Consider the following 21,674-nt stretch of genomic DNA (forward strand, 5'->3'; position numbering starts at 1 on the left):
GGAGAAACGCAAACAAATAAGACAAAACATGGTTGTTGTTGTTGCCCGTATTTAAACATCTGTACGCTGTACGGACCTGAAAACTCAATGTCCCTGTACAAGATTACGGAGTAAGCCGTGTGGGTTGACGCGGTATGCGAACCCCTTGATCCGAGTTCCATATCCCTGTGGCACACTCGAAATGAAGCACGTGGGCCGGTGCAAACACATTTATTGTGGTTAACCTGTAAGATGCAACAGCACGTGTGTCAAACACAGCAATTCTTCAACCGAGTCGCCATTAACCACGTGACTGGTGTACAAGTGCGGTTATTCAATAACCCTGCCAGCCACCTACAGGCCCAACTCAGTCATCACATGCTGCTGTACACACGTGCATTGAGGCACTGCACGGCACATCAGGACTTTCACAGAATCACACTTTACTCCCTTGCTGCCCAAGGAAATTATTAAAAGACTGGTCCATTCCTAATGTGCCACATCCCGCTACGGTGACGATTATCTGAACCGGTCATGGGCCTCCCCGAGGTCGACTCGGCCTCAAATGAGTACCCAGTGGTGCAATGTGTAACAAAAAAACCCATCACCACTGGGGAGACAAAGGCGGCCGGGCGTGGTGTTGACCACCGCACACCCTCATTTGGGTGGGATGCCGCGCTTCGTAGGTGCTACTCGCTAACAGCACTTGCCCCAACAGTCTGTTAAGGCTATACGGGGGATCGTTGTCTTTGTATTTGCAAAATGTCGATTGACACCGGGCACAAATCCTGGAGTGCATCTTACTTTCCCATGCGTCTTATAAGGGTTGAAGCCAAAGTGTTTGACACCACCAGCAATGTGATGTTCACTGTCAGAGTGGTCAGTTATGTACTACTACCACAATACTACTGTTACATAACTCACAAACTCCAGAAATTTAAATAACTCGGGAAGATGAGAAACAATACTAAACAATACAACTAAACTATTTTTTTTATTTTACCAGGTAAGACCCACTGAGCTATGTAGATACTTTTCAGAAGCGACCTGGCCACCAAAGATAGCTCATCGAAGTGGCTTATCAAGTGGAAATGTATAGCAGCCAAATACTCGAAACGCGACCACGGGGAGAACATGCGAACTCCAAATATACAGCGGGCGTCAGGGTCGGGATCGAACCCATGTCCTCCAGTATACCGGGAGAGTGAGTTAACATCTCCCATCCACCGCGAGGCGGTGCCAATATGTTAAAACACCAAACAGGCAGCTATTAGAAGGCATCAAGTCTGCATTAAGCACACAGACTTGTGGCGAGACATGCAAACAAACGTGCTTTCACGTATGCTGAACTACTTTCAGCACCGTACGTAGTCCAAGCGTGCGAATCGGAGATGCGGGCTCATGTCCGTGCCGTATTGCCCTTGAGGCTGATTGTGATTGGCCAACACCAGAGACGGCCTCCTTTACGACCTTGTCTCACCGGTGCCATGGAGCAGTGCTCTTCACTCATTCTCAGTGGGGGGGGGAGGGGGGGGGCACTTTCGCCGATAAGACATCATCAGTGTCAGGCCCGCCACTCATTTGAAACCATTGTTGGGTTTCTGACATCACGATGATGGTGGGGGTGTTGTCACTTGCTGTGTCTTGTCGGGGGCCTGACGTAAGGGGCCGCACTAAAGGCCACCAGGGGGCCGCCAGTGACCCGCGGGCCTTGCGATGAAGAACGCTGCAATCGAGTAAAGAACGCCAAAATGCCAACAGCAAAATGACGATGAGAACGCCAAATAATTTCTAGCTCGGCTAAAAAACTTTTTTTTATCATCTTAAAAACTGGCAAACAAAAATTGGCCCCGTCGATTCGGGAACACTTACAGACCTTACAGATTTCCGAGAACAGCAGCAGCTACCTGAATGAGAGGACGCTTTTATTACATCGCAGTTCTTAATTTTATTGGCATTTCGAGAGCAGTCATTTGACATTGTTATTAACAGGTTTTATATTTCGCTTATATTGTATCTATACTTGCGAGTGAAGTTTATATATTTTTTACGTACAACGCTTTGAGATTCCAGTACTTCTACGTGACTTTACCGAAAGAACCGAGAATATGAAAGGCGCTGTTATAGAATTACAAAAAAACCAGAGGTTGTTACTATCATTATAATTATAACCCCTAATTTCTGACACCCATATTGGTTCCTGATATGGGAGTTGAAATGGTGCTTCTCTCTCCACTCATCGCCACCGTGGAGCCTCACGGGGACGCCCTGGGCGACAGGGGCTCGATGCACCAGGCCCCCAGGAACACCTCGTTCTGTCCCAGGCAGAAGTCTGCGGTGTTCATGTAGTCGTCGAAGGGCCTCACAGCCACCTCCTCACCTGATCAACATCCATCACCAGCAGAGACAAGGATTGCCCCGGCTAAGCCTTAACGGGGCTATTGGTTGGGTGATCATCACCACGCCTTTTGCCTCCCCAGTGGCGATGTGTTCACACACCGCACCAGCTACTCAAGTTGAGGCTGAGTCGGCCTAGGGGGAGGACCAGGACCGGTTCAGATAATCGTCACCGGTGTTGGAATCGAACTGTGGTGGTCGCGTTCGTAGTATGGCACGCTAACCGCTACACCACCACCACCATCACCACCCTCATTGTCATCACCATCAATTCAGATTGTAGCACAAAGCACTTTTTTTGTTTGCAGAAAGCTTCCAAATTTCTCAGCCAGAGGGCAGAGCATCAACACCCACTGTTGTCGCGTGCTGTGCTTCCACACATCTATGCGCCCCACATTCACCCAACGCACGCGAAGCCAGCATTCGTGAAGAGTTTGCATCCAGCAGTGGATGGACAACAGGGCCTTGCGTGCGTGTGTGTGCTTGTTGTGCGTATGTTGTGCGTGTGTGCGTGTTGTGCGTGGCCTCAGGGTGCACATAGCCTGGCACAAGCGTCGTGGTGACGTCACCGCCACTTAGTGGCGAATGGCGGTTGTTGTTGTTGTGCGTGTGTATGTTGTGTATGTGTGTTGTGCGTGTGTGTGTGCGTGTTGTGCGTGTTGTGTGCGTGTTGTGCGTGCGTGTGTGTTGTTTGTGTTGTGCGTGTGTGTGTGTCGTGTGTGTGCGTGTGTGTCGTGTGTGTGCGTGTGTGTCGTGTGTGTTCGTGTTGTGCGTATGTGTGCGTGTTGTACGTGTGTGTGTGCGTGTTGTGTGTGTTGTGTGTGTGTGCCTGTTGTGTGTGTTGTACGTGTGTGTGTGCGTGTTGTGTGTGTTGTGCGTGTGTGTAGTGGGGAGCGATAGTGTAGCGGTTAGCGCGCTGCGCTATGAACCTGGCGACCCGGCTTCGATTCCCGCTCACGGCCAACACCAGTGACGATTATCTGAACCGGTCCCGGGCCTCCCCTAGGTCGACTCAGCCTCAAATGAGTACCTGGTGCGGTGTGTAAACATTGCCACTGGGGAGACAAAGGCGGTCGGGCGTGGTGCTGGCCACCCACCCCCTCGTGTACCGTTCCGGCCTTCATAGGTGCTCGCTAACAGCACTTGCCCCTACAATCTGTTAAGGATATATGGGGGATCTTTGTGCGTGCGTGTGTGTCGTGCGTGTGTTGTGCGTGCGTGTGTGTTGTGCGTGTGTGTTGTGCGTGCGTGTGTGTCGTGCGTGTGTGTCGTGCGTGTGTGTCGTGCGTGCGTGTCGTGCGTGCGTGTGTTGTGTGTGTGTTGTGCGTGTTGTGCGTGCGTGTGTGTTGTGCGTGCCCACCCTTGGCTAAGAAGAAGACCCCTCCGTGGTAGCTCGTCTCGAAGCAGGCACACGGTGACCCCTGCACCTGGCAACCCCTGCTGGGGACGGTGGTTAGGATCGGGGCAGTGGACACAGCAAGGGGGCCTTCCAGTAGCACCGTAATCACCACACACTCACCACACACTCACCACACACCACAAGCAGCACATGCCACGTACATAATGACTCACCACACTCACCACAAGCAGCACATGCCACGTACAGAATGACACAACACACTCACCACAATGATCACATATCACGTACAGAATGACTCACCACACTCACCACAATGATCACATACCACGTACAGAATGACTCACCACCGCACCACGATACAGTCACTAAAATATGTGCGTACAACTGACCACAACGGAAAAAGCCAAATCGAGTGCTCCACGCCACTCACAACCCACATCACAAATCACCGCTCCACGACACTCACAACCCACATCACAAATCACCGCACCACGCCACTCACAACCCACATCACAAATCACCGCATCACGACACTCACCACCCACATCACAAATCACCGCACCACGACACTCACCACCCACATCACAAATCACCGAACCACGACACTCACCACCCACATCACAAATCACCGCACCACGACACTCACCACCCACATCACAAATCACCGCACCACGACACTCACCACCCACAGCACAAATCACCGCTCCACGACACTCACAACCCACATCACAAATCACCGCTTCACGACACTCACCACCCACATCACAAATCACCGCACCACGACACTCATAACCCACAGCACAAATCACCGCTCCACGACACTCACCACCCACAGCACAAATCACCGCACCACTCCACTCACCACCCACATCACAAATCACCGCACTACGCGCACACCGCAATTCGCGAGCGGGTTTCATCACAGATTGCAACCCGTGCAGGACCTTAGCGTCACTGCCCCGGTGTCTCTGACCCGGCCACTGTGAACACACGACAGGCGATGGGGGTCAGCGGTCTCACCCGGAACTTTTAGCGAGGGTGCTTGCCATGAGCACGCGTGCCTTGCAGACTTCTTCACCCATGCTGTTGAAGTGCCGTTTGAACTTCACGGTGCTGTGACCAATCATCGCCACGGACCTGTTCGTCTTGTACGCGAGCTGGGAGTACAAACAGTCGACCACAGCACGCCCCAATCGTCATGGCCTGAAAGAGGTGTCATTGTCATTGTTGTTATCGTTTAGCGAGCGAACTCTCGTCGGCAATGCACTTTTGGTTGCTGTCACGTGTCTCGTTTTAGTCCGTGGGCTATGGAAACCGCTTTGTAAGAGATGACAGAGACGACAAGAGGTCAGTCCGAGTGGAGAGAGAAGATTTCCTTTTCAGGGAGCTATCGGGCTGTGTCGCTGTGTGTCGATCAGGGGGAAAGGGTTCGCGCGCTGCGTTAGGGAACTAAACTACTAAACGAAACGTTTTATTTTACCAGGTAAGGCCTACTGAGCTTTTGCAGAAGCGACCTGGCTATCGAAAATTATAGCTCAACGAAGTGGGCTATCTTATGGAAGTTTGGAGCAGCCAAAATACTCTAAACACATGTTTATAAATGTGGAGGGGGAAACCAGAGGACCGGAGAAAATACATGCGACTACGGGCAGAGACATGCGAACTCCAAATATAACAGGTGTCAGGGTCGGAATCGAACCTATGCCCTCCTGTATAACAGGCGAGGTAGTTAACATCTCACCACCGGGGTGACGAAGCTGGCGACTCGAGGTCGATTCCCGCTCACGGTCAACACCCAGTGACAATTATCTCAACCGGTCCTGGGCCTCCCCTAGGTCGACTCATCCTCAAAAGAGTACCTGGCACGTTGTGTAAAAACATCGCCACTGGGGAGACAAAGGCGGTCGGGCGTGATGCTCGCTAACACTACTTGCCCTAACAGTCTGTTAAGGCTACAAGGCGGATCTTTGTCTTTGTATCGGGGAGGTGGGTTCTCGGCGGCTTGAGGATAAGTTGTTGGCGGTCGAGTACAGATGTCCGAGACGGACGCTGGGAATGTCGTGATGGGCGGCGCAGGAGTGGCAGGTGGGGAGCGTCGTTGTAGATGAGATCGGACAACAACGGATTCCTCCCACATGCACACTCGCTAACTGGCTGAAAACATCTTAACACGTATAGAACCGCAGAGCAGATGTTTGTCGGTGGCGCCGGCTCACGCCACCTGGCAGCCTTCCAGCTCGCCTGCAGTCCCCACCCGGCGAGTGTGAGCACGCAGTTTGCATCAACGCCGCTTTATTAAACTCATCACGAGATTGATGTATTTTCGTTTAGCTGGGTGGGACGCGTGTGCAGGGTGGAGGGGGTTGACGGCCGATCGCCGAGACGGGCGTGGGAGCGGCCGGCTCCACGGGCCCGGCTACCGGGGGGAAGACCGAAGATCAGATCAGAATATTTATTTATTTCGGAAGGAATCCGATGAGCTGCGAAGCTCTTTTATCATAAATGTCAAGATGTCGGAGAGAGGCAGTCAGGGCAGATGGTGGAGGTCGCCGCGCGTCGAGCGTGCGGTGGTGGCGGCGGCAACGGCGCCTTTGGCATTGAGGGCTTCTTGATCGTGAGCACTCGTGAGAGGGGGTCGTGAATAACCCCCTCGCTGGTGCACCGTGGGGAAGCCGTTTCCCCACGAGCCACGTCACAGCCCCGTCTCGTATCCTTCTCCCCCGATCCTTCCTCGAACCTTCCAGAAGGTTCTCCCAGACTCCTTGCTCCTCCCCCTTCTCCTCCTCCTCCTCGCCAATCACGTCCCTCGCTCCCTCTCCGCCCCTAACCACCCTCTCCCTCCCGATATCTTTCTGTCCCGCCCCTAGTGCATGGACGGATTTCTCCAGGACGACAAAAGATTCTGAGTTGTCCCGCTCTTCAACATCAACAAGGCTCGAAGCGCATGAACGGCAAATTCAAGTGTGGGTTGCATTAGCCAGAGTGCGGATGTTGGTCTGCAACCCAAACACAAATGAACCGCAGTACCTTGCTGATGTCGTCAAGGAGTTTAAACCATCACGCCAATTTCGGTTTTCCTCGCAGCAGCGGCTTTTGGTTCGCCATCGAACGAAGACGCTCGCTGTGTTACGCGTTTTCAGATGCAATTAAGCGGCCGTCTGGAACGCTCTTTCCTCCGATATTAGGAAGCCAGTGGAACTATGCACTTTTAAATCTAGGTTGAAAACGTATTTCTTTGGAACTGCTCTTTGTGTTGAGTTTGTTGTCTTTCCCCCTTACCGCCGATTCGCACGGTTGGCTACGTACGGTGCAAAAGAAGTTCAACATGCGTACATATGAAAAAAAACCTTCCCGATCATTTGTCCCTTCGGACGCCCATGATTCCATCCTTTCTCCCCTGCCCCTTTGCTGGATTACTCCACACAATTCCCTCCACCCCATTCCCTCCTCCCCATCCCCTCCTCCCCATTCCCTCCACCCCATCCCCTCCACCCCATTCCCTCCTCCCATTCCCTCCACCCCATTCCCTCCTCCAGCTGTCCCTGTGTGGTCCCACCCTGGCATTGCCTGAGGGCAGTCGAGGTCAGGGCACTGCCCTCCTGGCCGCGTACCTGGCTGTACACGAAGTACATCCCAGCGCAGATGATCCTCATCTTGCTGTTGTTGACCAACTCAATCCGGCAAGGGGCTTCCGCCTCCATCTCGGCCGTGCATCTCCACCGGAACAGCCTGTCGGGACCTGCATCACCGTCGCCAACGTCATCATCACCACCACCGTCATTAGCACGGTTGGCTACGTACGGTGCGAACGAAGTTCAACATGCACACATTACCATCGTCTTCGATGTCGTCTTTATTAAAGCTGACTCATTTCGAAGGAGGCTCAGCCGGGGCACATGGCGAGTGTGGCAGCCCCCTCGTGCGTAGCTCAGACTCAGAATGTTTATTTATAGTGGAGGAATCCGGTGGGCGGCAAAGCACGTCGGGGCGGCTCAGAAGGTTACAACCACAAACAATGCTAAAATACAACAGGAGTGTAAAGTATAGGAAAGGTAAACAAACCACTTATAAAAAACTAAACTATATATATTGTTTTTATCTTACCACGTAAATAATACTTAACTGCAAACCTAAACTAATTTTATTTTACCAGGTGGGCCCACTGAGCTATATAGCTCTTTTTCAGCAGCGACCTGGCCACAAACGATAGCTCAAGGAAGTGGACTATTATAATCTCAACCAGGGGTCACCAAACTTGTTTCACAGTGGGCCGGATAACTGAAAGAATGACGAGCGCGGCCCGCATAATGAATAAATAAAAAAAATTCTGGAGCGTCGGACCTGTGTTGACAGCTGGAAAATCTGGGGGCGGGAAAGATGCGTGTTTGTGTGTGTTGCCATGGAAACCATGGTAACGTGTTACCATGACGTTGCCATGGAAACCATGGTAACGTGTTGCCATGACGTTGCCATGGAAACCATGGTAACGTCAGAGCGTAGGCGGAGCTACCACGAGCCGGGGAAGGACTTGGGATGGCGCGAAATAAGCAAACAGAATAAACAAGAAAATCTAGATACAATAACTTAAAATTTAAAATAGTAGATTTAAGGAACATAGCAGTCAGGAGGTCTCCTAGTATTCTAAACATAATATTTAAATTGTATCACAACGTCTCGTGTTCCAAATTCAAGTACCGTCGGTGGGCCTGATGGACTGACGTCATGCGGCCCGCGGGCCGTAGTTTGGTGACCCCTGCTCTAAACACTCTAAACACATGATTCTTAGCAGGCAAAGCGCACTGAGCTAAACCGCTCACACCACCCACCTGGATTGACTGCCTGGTCCGTGTCCTGAGGCACCAGGTGCACAGCAACCACGTGATTGCGAGCGCACCCATCTACACGCATAGGAGACAAGAGACCCCCCCCCCCTAGTATCGTCTTCATCAGACTGTTGGAGCAAGTTCTGTTAGCGAGCACCTATGAAGGCACGAGGGGGTGGGTGGCCAGCACCACGCCCGGCCGCCTTTGTCTCCCCAACGGCGATGTCTACACACCGCACCAGGTACTCATTTGAGGCTGGGTCGACCTGGAGGAGGCCCAGGACCGGTTCAGATAATCGTCACCGGTGTTAGCCGTGAGCGGGATTCGAACTTGGGTCGCCAGGTTCGTAGTGCATCGCGCTAACCGCTACACCACCGCTCACGCTGACCCACACCGCACCGAGACCTACAAAGACAAAGATCCCCCGTATAGCCTTCACAGACTGTTGGGGCAAGTGCTATTAGCGAGCACCTATGAAGGCCAGCACGGCACACGAGGGGGTGGGTGGCCAACACCACGCCCGGCCGCCTTTGTCTCCCTAGTGGCGATGTTTACACATCGCACCAGGTACTCATTTGAGGCTGAGTCATTTGAGGCTGAGTCGACCTAGGGGAGGCCCAGGACCGGTTCAGATAATCGTCACTGGTGTTAGCCGTGAACGGGAATCGAAGCCGGGTCGCCAGGTTCGTAGCGCAATGCGCTAACCGCTACACTACCGCTACACTACCGCTCGTGACCTACACACACACCGTGACCTACACACACACCGTGACCTACACACACACCGTGACCTACACACACACCGTGACCTACACACACACCGTGACCTACACACACACCGTGACCTACACACACAAAGACAAAGACAAAGATCCCCCGTATAGCCTTAACAGACTGTAGGGGCAAGTGCTGTTAGCGAGCACCTATGAAGGCCGGAACGGTACACGAGGGGGTGGGTGGCCAGCACCACGCCCGACCGCCTTTGTCTCCCTAGTGACGATGTTTACACACCGCACCAGGTACTCATTTGAGGCTGAGTCGACCTAGGGGAGGCCCGGGACCGGTTCAGATAATCGTCACTGGTGTTGGCCGTGAGCGGGAATCGAACCCGGGTCGCCAGGTTCATAGCGCAGCGCGCTAACCGCTACACTATCGTTCCCCACAACACACACATACACACACATACACACACACACCAATACCAACACAGCCGGTATTCGCCACGAAGCGATGGTGACGTCACCACGGCGCCTGTGCCAGCCCAGGTGCACTTTCAGGCCACGTGAAGTGTCGAATGCTCGCTGACAGGAGGTCACGGCACACACCCAGGTGCCATGGGTTAGCTGACTGAGATTATTGGTAGATGCACCACCTGTTGTGCCCCCTACTGTGCCGACTTGCTGCATGTTATCCACCCGGCGCTCCGCTCGTTGTTGTGAGCATCGTTAATCTGCCCTCCGTTGTTGTTGGAGGGCGACTGCCTCCAACTGCCCAGTAGCAGCGTCCTTCACGAGCCTCCTCCACAGAGGCCGATCTTGACACCGCTGGTACCAGTCATCGGCAAGTCCACTCAGCTCCACGTCCTCTTGTACCACATCACTCCATCTCTTCTCTAGCCCGTGCCGTGTCCCTTTTGTCCCCGATATGCGGCCACACAGAAGCTGCTTGGGCACGCGGTGGTGGGGCATGCGGGCGACGTGGAACTCATTTCGTCCGTGCCGGTGATTTACTGTCCTATAAACGATGTCCTTCCCTCCCGCACCTCCGATTAGCACGGTTGGCTACGTACGGTGGGAAAGAAGTTCAACATGACACACCCTCTATGCATGCAACACCACCGTGGCTTGCGCTCTTTGCACGGACGAGGTGGAACGGCCCAACAAAGACAAACCACTCCACGAACACTCTCCCGAAGCCCTCTTCGCCGTGACCAGCGGTAGACGTTGGCCTCTTTAGCTCCTGAAACAAAGTGCTGCTCCTGCAATCAGCGGCATCGCCATCACAGTCGTCGTCGCGCGCAGGGATAGACGTGAGAGCGAGCGAGCGAGAGAGAGGAGAGGGCGCGCGTCCTCCCCTACCGTCGACGGCGGCGGCGCAAGACCGCAGCGAGTTGGCCACGTCCGGGCTGCTGCTGATGAGCGCCAGAAGCAGCGGCAGCAGCGAGAGCCCCGGGACACCGCGACTCCTGCCAAGACTCGGCCCCCCACTCGCACGCATCCCCTCGGCGATCTGTACACGTGACCTCTCTAGTGACACAGCGGCTATCGCACATGCAGACACACACGTGCGCGTGGTCATCACCTTCACAGACTCGTCACAGACAAACGCGCGTGGTCATCACCTTCACAGACTCGTCACAGACACAAGTGCGTGGTCGTCACCTTCACGGACTCGTCACAGACACACGCACGTGGTCATCACCTTCACGGACTCGTCACAGACACACGTGCGTGGTCATCACCTTCACGGACTCGTCACAGACACATGCGCGTGGTCGTCACCTTCACAGACTCGTCACAGACACACGCGCGTGGTCATCACCTTCACGGACTCGTCACAGACACACGCGTGGTCATCACCTTCACGGACTCGTCACAGACACACGCACGTGGTTCGTCACCTTCACGGACTCGTCACAGACACAAGTGCGTGGTCATCACCTTCACGGACTCGTCACAGACACACGTGCGCGTGGTCATCTCTCTCGGCGTCGTCCCGATGCTCACTACAACACATGGGCTGGAATCTTCTGGGAAGGGAGGGGGCTTTCAGCCCCACTTCCCACGCTGTCGAATTTCGAATGTTGATCACTGTATATTTTGTACGCACAGTCATCGCTATGGAGACAGCATATTTTGGATTGAAATAGATATACTGTGCATATATCTTTTTTAGACAATCTTTTTTATTACGGAGCCAACTCTGCTAAATGGGCCCTCGGACACCTCCATGTCTCGATACTCTCGCGGTCTATCCACTGTTGGATGAAGGAAGGCCCTCGTAATCCCCCGCGATGCCACCGATCCACGTACGTCCTTCTATAGCTCCATGCGCCTCGTCGCTCCGTCTCCACATGGGTCCGTCATCTTTCGGGCGCGTTCCAACATCGCCTGGTATGCCAGGAGGTCGGGTGTTCGATCTGGACCCTGACGCCTGCTGTACATGTGGAGTGTGCGCTGTCTCTCTCTCTCTCTCTCCGTGGGGTCCATCACTTTTTACCCTCCACATTGAGAAACGTGCATTTCAATTATTCAGATTTTGCTGCAATAAATGTTGCACGTTCTAAGCCACTTTGTCGTGTGGACGTTCGTTTTCCTCACAGGCGCGGTGCATGCCAACAACGCAGACAATCGAGAGAAATCGCGGGCATGGTTCGCGATTTTCTGCGGACTGCAGCTGGCGGCACGACTGCGTGGAACTCCGAGAATTGGATGACTTTCGCGCGCCGCCGGGTGGAACACGAAATGGAAGACCCAACCGGGGGGGGGGGGCAGCAAGTTAATAATTTAGCCCGTAACCTGAGAGTCTCGCGTGGATGCTGTCGCTGTGATGGAATGATTGGGGCGCGCAAACTGGACTTGCAATATCAAAATGTCGCCGGTTCGATCTTCTGGCATGGTGATTACTATTAAACTTGGCCATCACAGATAGCTCAACGGTGTGGCTCATCACGTGGAAAATGTTCAGCAACCAAAAACTCTAAAACGCGCGACGTTGATTCTAAATGTGGAGGGGAAAAACCGGAGGACCCGGAGAAAAATCCACGCGACCACGGGGAAAGAGACACCGCTAACTCCAAATACGCTAAAGTTTTCACGTTTCATGTATTAGGTATAGCCCTGTGAGCCATGCGGCTCTTAAGTCGGGTGCAACCGCAACAAACAAAATTTAAACACAGAACATCTTAAAACGACAACGCGTAACAGAAACATCCTGGAATAAACCAGCAAATATTCCACACAAATAAAACTTATTAAAACGCTGTGTGCAAGAATCACAATGTGGTGCAAGCCAACAACAACAATCATAAGACAATTTAGGTTAACCATATGTTTTCGAATCACCAAAATAAAGCTATAAAAACAATGTAACAACAGTTACATTAGGAACTGTGATTTTAAATGTAACAATAAACAATATACATAACACGTACGACAAAAAACTGCAGCGATAGCTGGCAGCACGACACTCCCAGTGTTTGATGTGTGAGTGAGTCAGCAGCAGCGTGAGTGAGTGTATGATGTGTGAGTGAGTCAGCAGCAGCGTGAGTGAGTGTATGATGTGTGAGTGAGTCAGTGGTAGTGTGAGTGAGTGTATGATGTGTGAGTCAGTGTCTGATGTGTGAGTGAGTCAGCAGCAGCGTGAGTCAGTGTATGATGTGTGAGTGAGTGTATGATGTGTGAGTGAGTGTATGATGTGCGAGTCAGCGTATGATGTGTGAGTCAGTAGCAGCGTGAGTGAGTGTATGATGTGTGAGTCAGCGTATGATGAGTGAGTCAGTGTATGATGTGTGAGTGAGTCAGCAGCAGCGTGAGTCAGTGTATGATGTGTGAGTGAGTCAGCAGCAGCGTGAGTGTATGATGTGTGAGTGAGTCAGTGGGTAGTGAGTGTATGATGAGTGAGTCAGTGTATGATTTGTGAGTGAGTCAGCAGCAGCGTGAGTGTATGATGTGTGAGTGAGTCAGTGGTAGTGGGAGTGAGTGTATGATTTTTGATTTAAAGTTTTCGTGACTGCAGGGATTCATATTCTTGGTTCTTTCGGTAAAGTCACGTAGAAGGGAAACAATAATTTTATTATTATTATTTTATTGTTTCCCTTCTATGTGACTTTACCGAAAGAACCAAGAATATGAGTGTATGATGTGTGAGTCAGCGCACGATGCGTTAGTCAGCGCATGATGAGTGAGTCAGTGTATGTGTGAGTGAGTCAGCGGCAGCGTGAGTGAGTGTATGATGTGTGAGTCAGCGTATGATGTGTGAGCGAGTCAGCGCATGATGAGTGAGTGAGTGTATGATGTGCGAGTGAGCCAGCACACGATGAGTGAACCTGTGTATGAGTGAATGGGTCAGTGGTTGTGCGAGTGTATGATGTGTGAGTAAGCGCATGATGAGCGAGTCAGTGCATGATGTGTGAGTGAGTCAGTGCATGATGTGTGAGTGAGTCAGTACATGATGTGTGAGTGAGTCAGTGCATGGTGTGAGTGAGTCAGTGCATGGTGTGAGTGAGTCAGTGCATGGTGTGAGTGAGTCAGTGCATGGTGTGAGTGAGTCAGTGCATGGTGTGAGTGAGTCAGTGCATGGTGTGCGTGAGTCAGTGCATGGTGTGAGTGAGTCAGTGTATGATGTGTGAGTGAGTCAGTGCATGGTGTGAGTGAGTCAGTGCATGTTGTGAGTGAGTCAGTGGATGGTGTGAGTGAGTCAGTGTATGATGTGTGAGTGAGTCAGTGCATGGTGTGAGTGAGTCAGTGCATGGTGTGAGTGAGTCAGTGCATGGTGTGAGTGAGTCAGTGCATGGTGTGAGTGAGTCAGTGCATGGTGTGAGTGAGTCAGTGCATGGTGTGAGTGAGTCAGTGTATGATGTGTGAGTGAGTCAGTGCATGATGTGAGTGAGTCAGTGTATGATGTGTGAGTCAGAGTATGATGTGTGAGTGAGTCAGTGTATGATGTGTGAGTGAGTCAGTGCATGGTGTGAGTGAGTCAGTGCATGGTGTGAGTGAGTCAGTGTATAATGTGTGAGTGAGTCAGTGCATGATGTGAGTGAGTCAGTGTATGATGTGTGAGTGAGTCAGTGTATGATGTGTGAGTGAGTCAGTGTATGATGTGTGAGTGAGTCAGTGCATGATGTGTGAGTGAGTCAGTGTATGATGTGTGAGTCAGTCAGTGCATGGTGTGAGTGAGTCAGTGCATGGTGTGTGAGTGAGTCAGTGCATGATGTGTGATTGAGTCAGTGCATGATGTGTGAGTCAGTGTATGATGTGTGAGTGAGTCAGTGCATGATGTGTGAGTGAGTCAGTGCATGATGTGTGAGTTAGTCAGTGTATGATGTGTGAGTCAGTCAGTGCATGGTGTGAGTGAGTCAGTGCATGGTGTGAGTGAGTCAGTGTATGATGTGTGAGTGAGTCAGTGTATGATGTATGAGTGAGTCAGTGTATGATGTGTGAGTGAGTCAGTGCATGGTGTCAGTGAGTCAGTGTATGATGTGTGAGTGGTGTGAGTGAGTCAGTGTATGATGTGTGAGTGAGTCAGTGTATGGTGTGTGAGCGAGTCAGTGCATGGTGCGAGTGAGTCAGTGTATGATGTGTGAGTGAGTCAGTGTATGGTGTGTGAGTGAGTCAGTGCATGGTGTCAGTGAGTCAGTGTATGATGTGTGAGTGTGTGAGTGAGTCAGTGCATGGTGTGAGTGAGTCAGTGTATGATGTGTGAGTGAGTCAGTGTATGATGTATGAGTGAGTCAGTGTATGATGTGTGAGTGAGTCAGTGCATGGTGTGAGTGAGTCAGTGTATGATGTGTGAGTGAGTCAGTGTATGGTGTGTGAGCGAGTCAGTGCATGGTGCGAGTGAGTCAGTGTATGATGTGTGAGTGAGTCAGTGTATGGTGTGTGAGTGAGTCAGTGCATGGTGTCAGTGAGTCAGTGTATGATGTGTGAGTGAGTCAGTGTATGATGTGTGAGTGAGTCAGTGTATGATGTGTGAGTGAGTCAGTGTATGGTGTGTGAGTGAGTCAGTGCATGGTGTGAGTGAGTCAGTGTATGATGTGTGAGTGAGTCAGTGTATGGTGTGTGAGTGAGTCAGTGCATGGTGTCAGTGAGTCAGTGTATGATGTGTGAGTGAGTCAGTGTATGGTGTGTGAGTGAGTCAGTGCATGGTGTCAGTGAGTCAGTGTATGATGTGTGAGTGAGTCAGTGTATGATGTGTGAGTGAGTCAGTGTATGATGTGTGAGTGAGTCAGTGTATGATGTGTGAGTGAGTCAGTGTATGATGTGTGAGTGAGTCAGTGCATGGTGTGAGTGAGTCAGTGTATGATGTGTGAGTGAGTCAGTGTATGATGTGTGAGTGAGTCAGTGTATGATGTGTGAGTGAGTCAGTGTATGATGTGTGAGTGAGTCAGTGTATGGTGTGAGTGAGTCAGTGTCGGCTCTCTCTGCTCGCGCCGTCACCCCCCCCCCCCCCGGCTCCGTCTCCCCCCCCCCCCACCAGCTCCGTCGGCCCTCCCTTGGCTCCGTCGCACCCCCCCCCCCCCGGCCCCGTCGGCCCCCTCGGCTCCATCGGCTCCTTCCGTCGGCTCCGTCGGCCCCCTCACAAACGGCCCCCGCCAGCCGCTGCTGGGAGCGCGGCCCGGGAGCGCCTCCTGCATACCAGGCGAGGGAGTGAACATCTCCTAGCCACCGTGGCATCCGTGGTGCGAGTTTCTCGAACCCCCGGTCGCCTCTGCCCACCCAGCGCTGTAGGTGATTGGTAACAAACACCTGCACCGTTTGGACTTGCCGAGCATCGGTCGCGGGTGGTGGGGTAAAGCAGAGTCTGGGAAACTCCCGCATCATCCGAGATATCTGGCCAGCGGTTGGAAGAGTAGGCCAAATACCACTGTAGCTACAGGGCTCCCTCTAGTGGAGGAGGCTTCTTCGCCAGCAGTGGCGTGGGCGAGCAATTTCACGGCTGCGCCTGTACCATTGCCGACCACGTTAGGGCGGTGACGCGGCCTACAGCGGGTTCGATATACAGCGGCAGCCCTGGTTAATCCTGCGGGTGTAATAATAACGACAACACGTCGACTACGCGCCGACTGCTTCACTCATCGTGGACGTTCAAGATACCGTGACATTCTTCACGGGTCCGAGAAACGACACCGCGAGACACTCAGTTGGGTTCACGGCAGCAGCAGCAGCAGCGGCAATAATCGCCCGCGACTGGCTAACTGATGTCCCAGGTCACCAGTTCCGCATGCGTTGCATGGAAGAGCGCAGCACTCGCTGGCTGATCAATGTTACACGAGAGAAGGAATTGGGGCACCACGGTGGCTAGGGGATGTTAACTCCCTCGCCTGGTATACAGGAGGTCGTGGCTTCGATCCCGACCTTGACGCCCGCTGCTGCTGCTGTATATTTGGAGTTTGCGGTGCCTCTTTCATCATCATCAAGGTGGCTAGGAGATGTTAACTACCTCGCCTGGTGTACAGGAGGTCGTGGGTTCGATCCCGATCTTGACGCCCGCTGCTGCTGCTGTATATTTGGAGTTTGCGGTGCCTCTCTCATCATCAAGGTGGCTAGGAGATGTTAACTACCTCGCCTGGTGTACAGGAGGTCGTGGGTTCGATCCCGACCTTGACGCCCGCTGCTGCTGCTGTATATTTGGAGATTGCGGTGCCTCTCTCATCATCATCAAGGTGGCTAGGAGATGTTAACTACCTCGCCTGATATACAGGAGGTCGTGGGTTCGATCCCGACCTTGACGCCCGCTGTTGCTGCTGTTTATTTGGTCGCGTGGATTTATCTCCGAGTGCTCCGGTTTTTCCCCCTTCACATTCAGCAACATTCGTTTATTTGGCCACGACAAATCACCACGAGATAAGTCACTTGGTTGAGCTGTCATTTGCGATAGCCAGGTCGCTTATTAAAAAAGCGCTACATAACTCAGTGGGCCTTGCCTGGTAAGATAAAAAAAATAAAAGTTATAGAATCTCTCTCCGTGGTACGAGTCCAGACTTTCCATCAAAGATCCGTGCATCCCCTGTCTGGCCTACACGGGCTGGCTTGGGACACGTGCTAAACACATAGAACATACATCTCAGAAAGGCAAAACACCCCCCCCCCCCCGTATAGCCTTAACAGGCTGTTGGGGCAAGTGCTGTTAGCGAGCACCTATTAAGGTCGGCACGGCACACGAAGGGGTTGGGTGGCCAGCACCACGCCCGGACACCTTTGTCTCCCCAGTGCTGATATTGTTGACGCACAACCAGTTCAGCGATTCGCCACTGATGTTAGCCGCGAGCGGCAATCGAACGCGGGTCAGGGGGTTCACGGAGAAGTGGGCCAACCGTTGCGCCACCGCTCCGCCTTGAGTTTACACACACACCGCCACATCTCCAGATTAACAACTCTGCAAAGTGACCTTGTTTAAGGGGGATTGGGGGGGGGCACGACGCAGTCAATGCTAAACAAACTTTAGACGAATGTTAAACATAACTGAGTAATGTCGCGATCCGCTGTTGCCCATCGTGAATTCCGCTCTGGCTCTCGCGTCCCCGTATTACACGCACCACGTGCACACGCACCACGTGCACACGCACCACGTTCACATGGCCCACGTTCGCACGGCCCACGTGTACACGCACCACGTTCACACGGCTCACGTATACACACCACGTACGCGTGGCCCACGTGCGCACGGCACCACGTGTACACGGCCCACGTGTACACGCACCACGTGTACACGGCCCACGTGTACACGCACCACGTGCGCACGCACCACGTGTACACGCACCACGTGCGCATGCCCCACGTGTACACGCACCACGTGCGCATGCCCCACGTGTACACGCACCACGTGCGCACGGCCCACGTGTACACGCCCACGTGCGCACGCACCACGTGCCGCCGTGCGCACAACGAAAGGCCGCGCCACTGCAGTGCAGGCCACGTTGCCGCAGCAACATTCTTCGGCTAAATATAATAACGCGGCAGCGGCGGCAGCCAGAGCTTGACAAACATTTATTTACAAGAGGGGCTCTGAAGCCTTCATTCGCGGGGCGAGGGGGGGTCCACATACAATCCCTCCACTCAAGGGGGTGCGGGTGGGGGGTTTACTGCAGTCCATGGATGACCGTCGCTGGGATGGGGGGTGGAGAGAGGCGCTGTCAATCCTTCCCGGAGTAAACCGGGCGTGGCCCACGGCTCACGGCGCGACCGCGGTATTTATATTCCGGCTTTTCACCCACGCGTCCTTGCGCCCCGCGCCACGATCACGAGATTAGAGCCCCTCCTGGGCGACTCCAATCAACTCAAGTGCCGCCACTGCGGGTCAACCCAGGCGGGGAGGGCGGTGCGGGGGAGAGGGAGGGAGGTAATCTCCTGATGAAGAGATTAGCGATGGGGAACACGACAGCCAGCAGAGACAGAATGTTCACATCTGCACCTGCCCACCTGCCTGGCCGCATGCCCACCCGACTCGCCTTATTCGCCTCCCCACCTGCCCGGCCGTCTGGCCGTCTGCCCAACCGCCGCGGTGGCTAGGAGATGTTAACTCCCTCGCCTGGTATACAGGACGTCGTGGGCTCGATCCGCTAACCTGACGCCTGCTGCTGTGTATTTGGAGTTGGCACGTCTCTCTCACCGACCCCGTGGTCGCGTGGATTTTTGTCCGGGTCCTCCGAACCCCGCCCCCCGCCCCTGTAGAATTAACATCACGCGTACTTAGCTAATATACATTTCCACGTGATAAGCCACTTCGGTGAGCTCGTATTTGTGGTCTGGTCGCTTATGAAAATGAGCTGTATAGCTCAGTGGGTCCTGCCGAGTAAAACAAAAGTTTAGTTTAACTTTGCCACCTCCACGCCCGGCCATTCACGAAATCGCCGTCAATCAACACACGTGAATTATTCTGTTAAACTCGTGTCAGAAAATTTCCCCATAGCCGACGTTTGGTGCAATGGCCCTTCTTCGCAGCAGAGGCACCAGAGGCTGAATGCAGGAAACACCACCACCACACGATAACAATAATGCTCCGACTACACCATGAGCGCCTCGTGTAAAGAGAGTATTCACAGGTGGAGTACGAAAAATTGAAATATTAAGATTTAGCAATGAGTGGATATTCAATAACACATTCAAAATATTTGTTGTATGCATTTGTAAAAGGTAAACATCATCATCAGCCATGGTCAATCCACTGCTGGATGAAGGCCTCCCCCCCGAAGCCACCGCCGTGACCTTCCACAATCAGTGCGATGTTAATAATCCACCCGATGACACAAACCGATGTCACTGGTCCCAACTCCTCAATCCATCTCTTCCTCTCGGACGCGTTCCGTGGCCGCTGACCCCCCACACTCACTCCCTCCACGCTGGCTAGATCGGCTTGTAAGAAGGGCTGTGGGGGGGCACCCACACTTGAGCCCACCACAGGCACACCTACCGATGGACTCTTGAACTCTGCTGTGCCCATGCGTTCCGTTGTGTGGACACAATACGGGGGGGGGGGGGGGGTGGCTTTCACCCGCCGCGCGAGGATAATCGAACTGAATCGGTGACCTCTGGATTGGATTTAGTTTTCATCGATTCATCTTTAGCGACTTTCTTACTCCGTTTTTCTCTGCTTTTGCATTCCTATCGGTTTTTTCGTATCGATTGTTTGTTGTAACTTGCTGACCCCGTCCCATACGGGACCATCCGTGAAGTCTAAGAGGAAGATTCTGATCCTGGAAAGGCAACCGGTTACCGCAAACCATTAATGAGCACGACAGCGGTGCCAAGCAGCAGCAGCAGCCTCGTGCGTTGCGTACTCACTTTTATTTCTTTATTTAGCTCGCTTCAAAATTCAAGAAACGAGGTCGGACAAACGAGAGATAGAGAGAGGGAAAACCCGGCAGTAAACAGTAAAACTGTACAGGGGAGGGAGAGTAGTTGTGGGGGGGGGGGGGGAACTCGCGACAAAATAATTACGGCGGCGTTTCAAACCAAGAACGAACCCCGGGCGAACGCGACAAAGCAGTCGTGCCGGTGACGGAACTTCCAAAAGTCGTTTCGGATGCGCGCTCACAGCAAGCAGCAGCGCGCAGACGCTGGCGCCGCGACGCGCTGATAATTGATGAACCAGGGAGGAGAAACATTTCCGCGATTCACAAAACACACAACGCCGCCGCATTGCGGGGGGGGGGGAGTTTTCACGATGCACGGAGCTCATCTCGTGAAAGACCAAAATCCCGAGTGATTGGGGCTGCGGGTGCCGCGCCGATTAGCGGACTGCGATCCCCGCCCCGCTGAGCAGTCCACAGCCGATTTGTGGCAAATCCGCGTGCGGACTGCGGTGTCTCGTTTTAGCGGCTCCCCGGGAGACGGGAGCCCGGTCAGTGTCTTACTGACGCCAACTGGTTAGACGAGTCACTGCACCCTCGCACGTGTTATGCATCGCGTTTATTGTTGTTACATTTGAATCGCAGTTCCTACGGTCACTGGCGCATCGTGTTTTTTATAGCTTTATTTTGGCGATTTCCAAAACGTTTTAGTTTAGCCATATTTGTGTGTTGTAGTACAGAGTTGGACTGATAACTTTAATCTAAATTGTCTTGTGGTTGTTGTTGTTGTTTGACTTGCATCCCACTGGGATGTTTGCACACAGCGTTGATATACGGTGCTTTTTTGTGGAAGACCTTGCTGTTTTTCCCTGAATTTTTCTGTTTGCGCGTAGTCACTTTAAGATGTTTTCTTGTTCATGTTTTTGTTTGTTGCGGTTGCACCCGATTCAAGAGCCGCATGGCTCACAGGGCTACTCCTAATAAATGAACTGAACCGACTACCTGAGGAGACTTCCCATGGCAGGGTGACCCCGCCACTTGACATGAAGCGGCAAGGGACTTCCGATTTTGGTTTTCGTTTCGTTACTTTCATAGAGGTCTGAAATATAAAAGCGACTGACATCGTCAAGAGTGAATGATGGGGGCAGCCTTTGTAGCTAACCCCCCCACCCCCCACGGTGGCCTGATGTTAACTACCTCGCCTGGTATACAGGAGGTCGCGGGTTCTATCCAGACCCGGACGCGTGCTGTGTGCTGTATATTTGGAGTTTGCGGCCTCTCTCTCTCCCCGTGGTGGCGTGGATTTTTATCCGGGTCCTACCCCTCCACATTTAGAATGAACGTGCGTTAGAGTATATGGCTGCTGTTCAGAAACAATAATCCACATCATTAGCCACTTCATAGAGCTACCATTTGTGGACAATTCGCTTCTGAAAATGAGCTCAGTGGGCCTTACCTGGCAAAATAAAAAAGCCTAACAGTTTGCTGCACACCGAACACACAAGGTAATTGGTATCCAGTGATTCCACGGACGACGAATCTGTGGCGCCCATCTCGCTCGCCCACCGCGGTCCCTCCACACCCACCTAGCGCTCCGCTCTGCGT

General features: G+C 52.9%; 1 protein-coding gene across 2 annotated transcripts; it reads right to left on the bottom strand.

The window, feature by feature from the left end:
• Positions 1-1,519: 1,519 nt before the first annotated feature.
• LOC116944520 (uncharacterized) lies at positions 1,520-11,501 on the bottom strand. 2 transcript variants are annotated; one of them, XM_076068617.1, is made up of 6 exons: positions 10,639-11,501; positions 8,563-8,634; positions 7,348-7,475; positions 4,757-4,893; positions 3,737-3,816; positions 1,520-2,359 (listed from the first exon to the last, which is right to left on the bottom strand). In XM_076068617.1, the coding sequence occupies exons 1-6, from the start codon at positions 10,856-10,858 to the stop codon at positions 2,235-2,237; spliced, it is 762 nt and encodes a 253-aa protein (XP_075924732.1). In that variant the 5' UTR covers positions 10,859-11,501; the 3' UTR covers positions 1,520-2,234. The 2 variants fall into 2 exon arrangements, with proteins under 2 accessions (XP_075924732.1, XP_032814067.1); XM_032958176.2 differs by having other exon boundaries at positions 3,737-3,813; positions 10,639-11,500.
• Positions 11,502-21,674: the final 10,173 nt, after the last annotated feature.

The sequence above is a fragment of the Petromyzon marinus genome, chromosome 21 (genome assembly GCF_048934315.1).
Source record: "Petromyzon marinus isolate PM22_M1 ecotype Great Lakes invasive population chromosome 21, UKy_Petmar_22M1.pri1.0, whole genome shotgun sequence".
Classification (NCBI taxonomy): Eukaryota; Metazoa; Chordata; class Hyperoartia; order Petromyzontiformes; family Petromyzontidae; genus Petromyzon; species Petromyzon marinus.

Bases quoted from the DNA above. Each gene is read 5' to 3' on its own strand.
- LOC116944520 (XM_076068617.1), bottom strand. From the start codon at position 10,858: ATGACCACGCGCACGTGTGTGTCTGCATGTGCGATAGCCGCTGTGTCA. The intron at 3,817-4,756 runs GTGAGACCGCTG...CACCGTCCCCAG, and splicing joins ACCCTCGCTAAAAGTTCCGG to CAGGGGTTGCCAGGTGCAGG. The intron at 2,360-3,736 runs GTGGGCACGCAC...GATGTTGATCAG, and splicing joins GGTCTTCTTCTTAGCCAAGG to GTGAGGAGGTGGCTGTGAGG.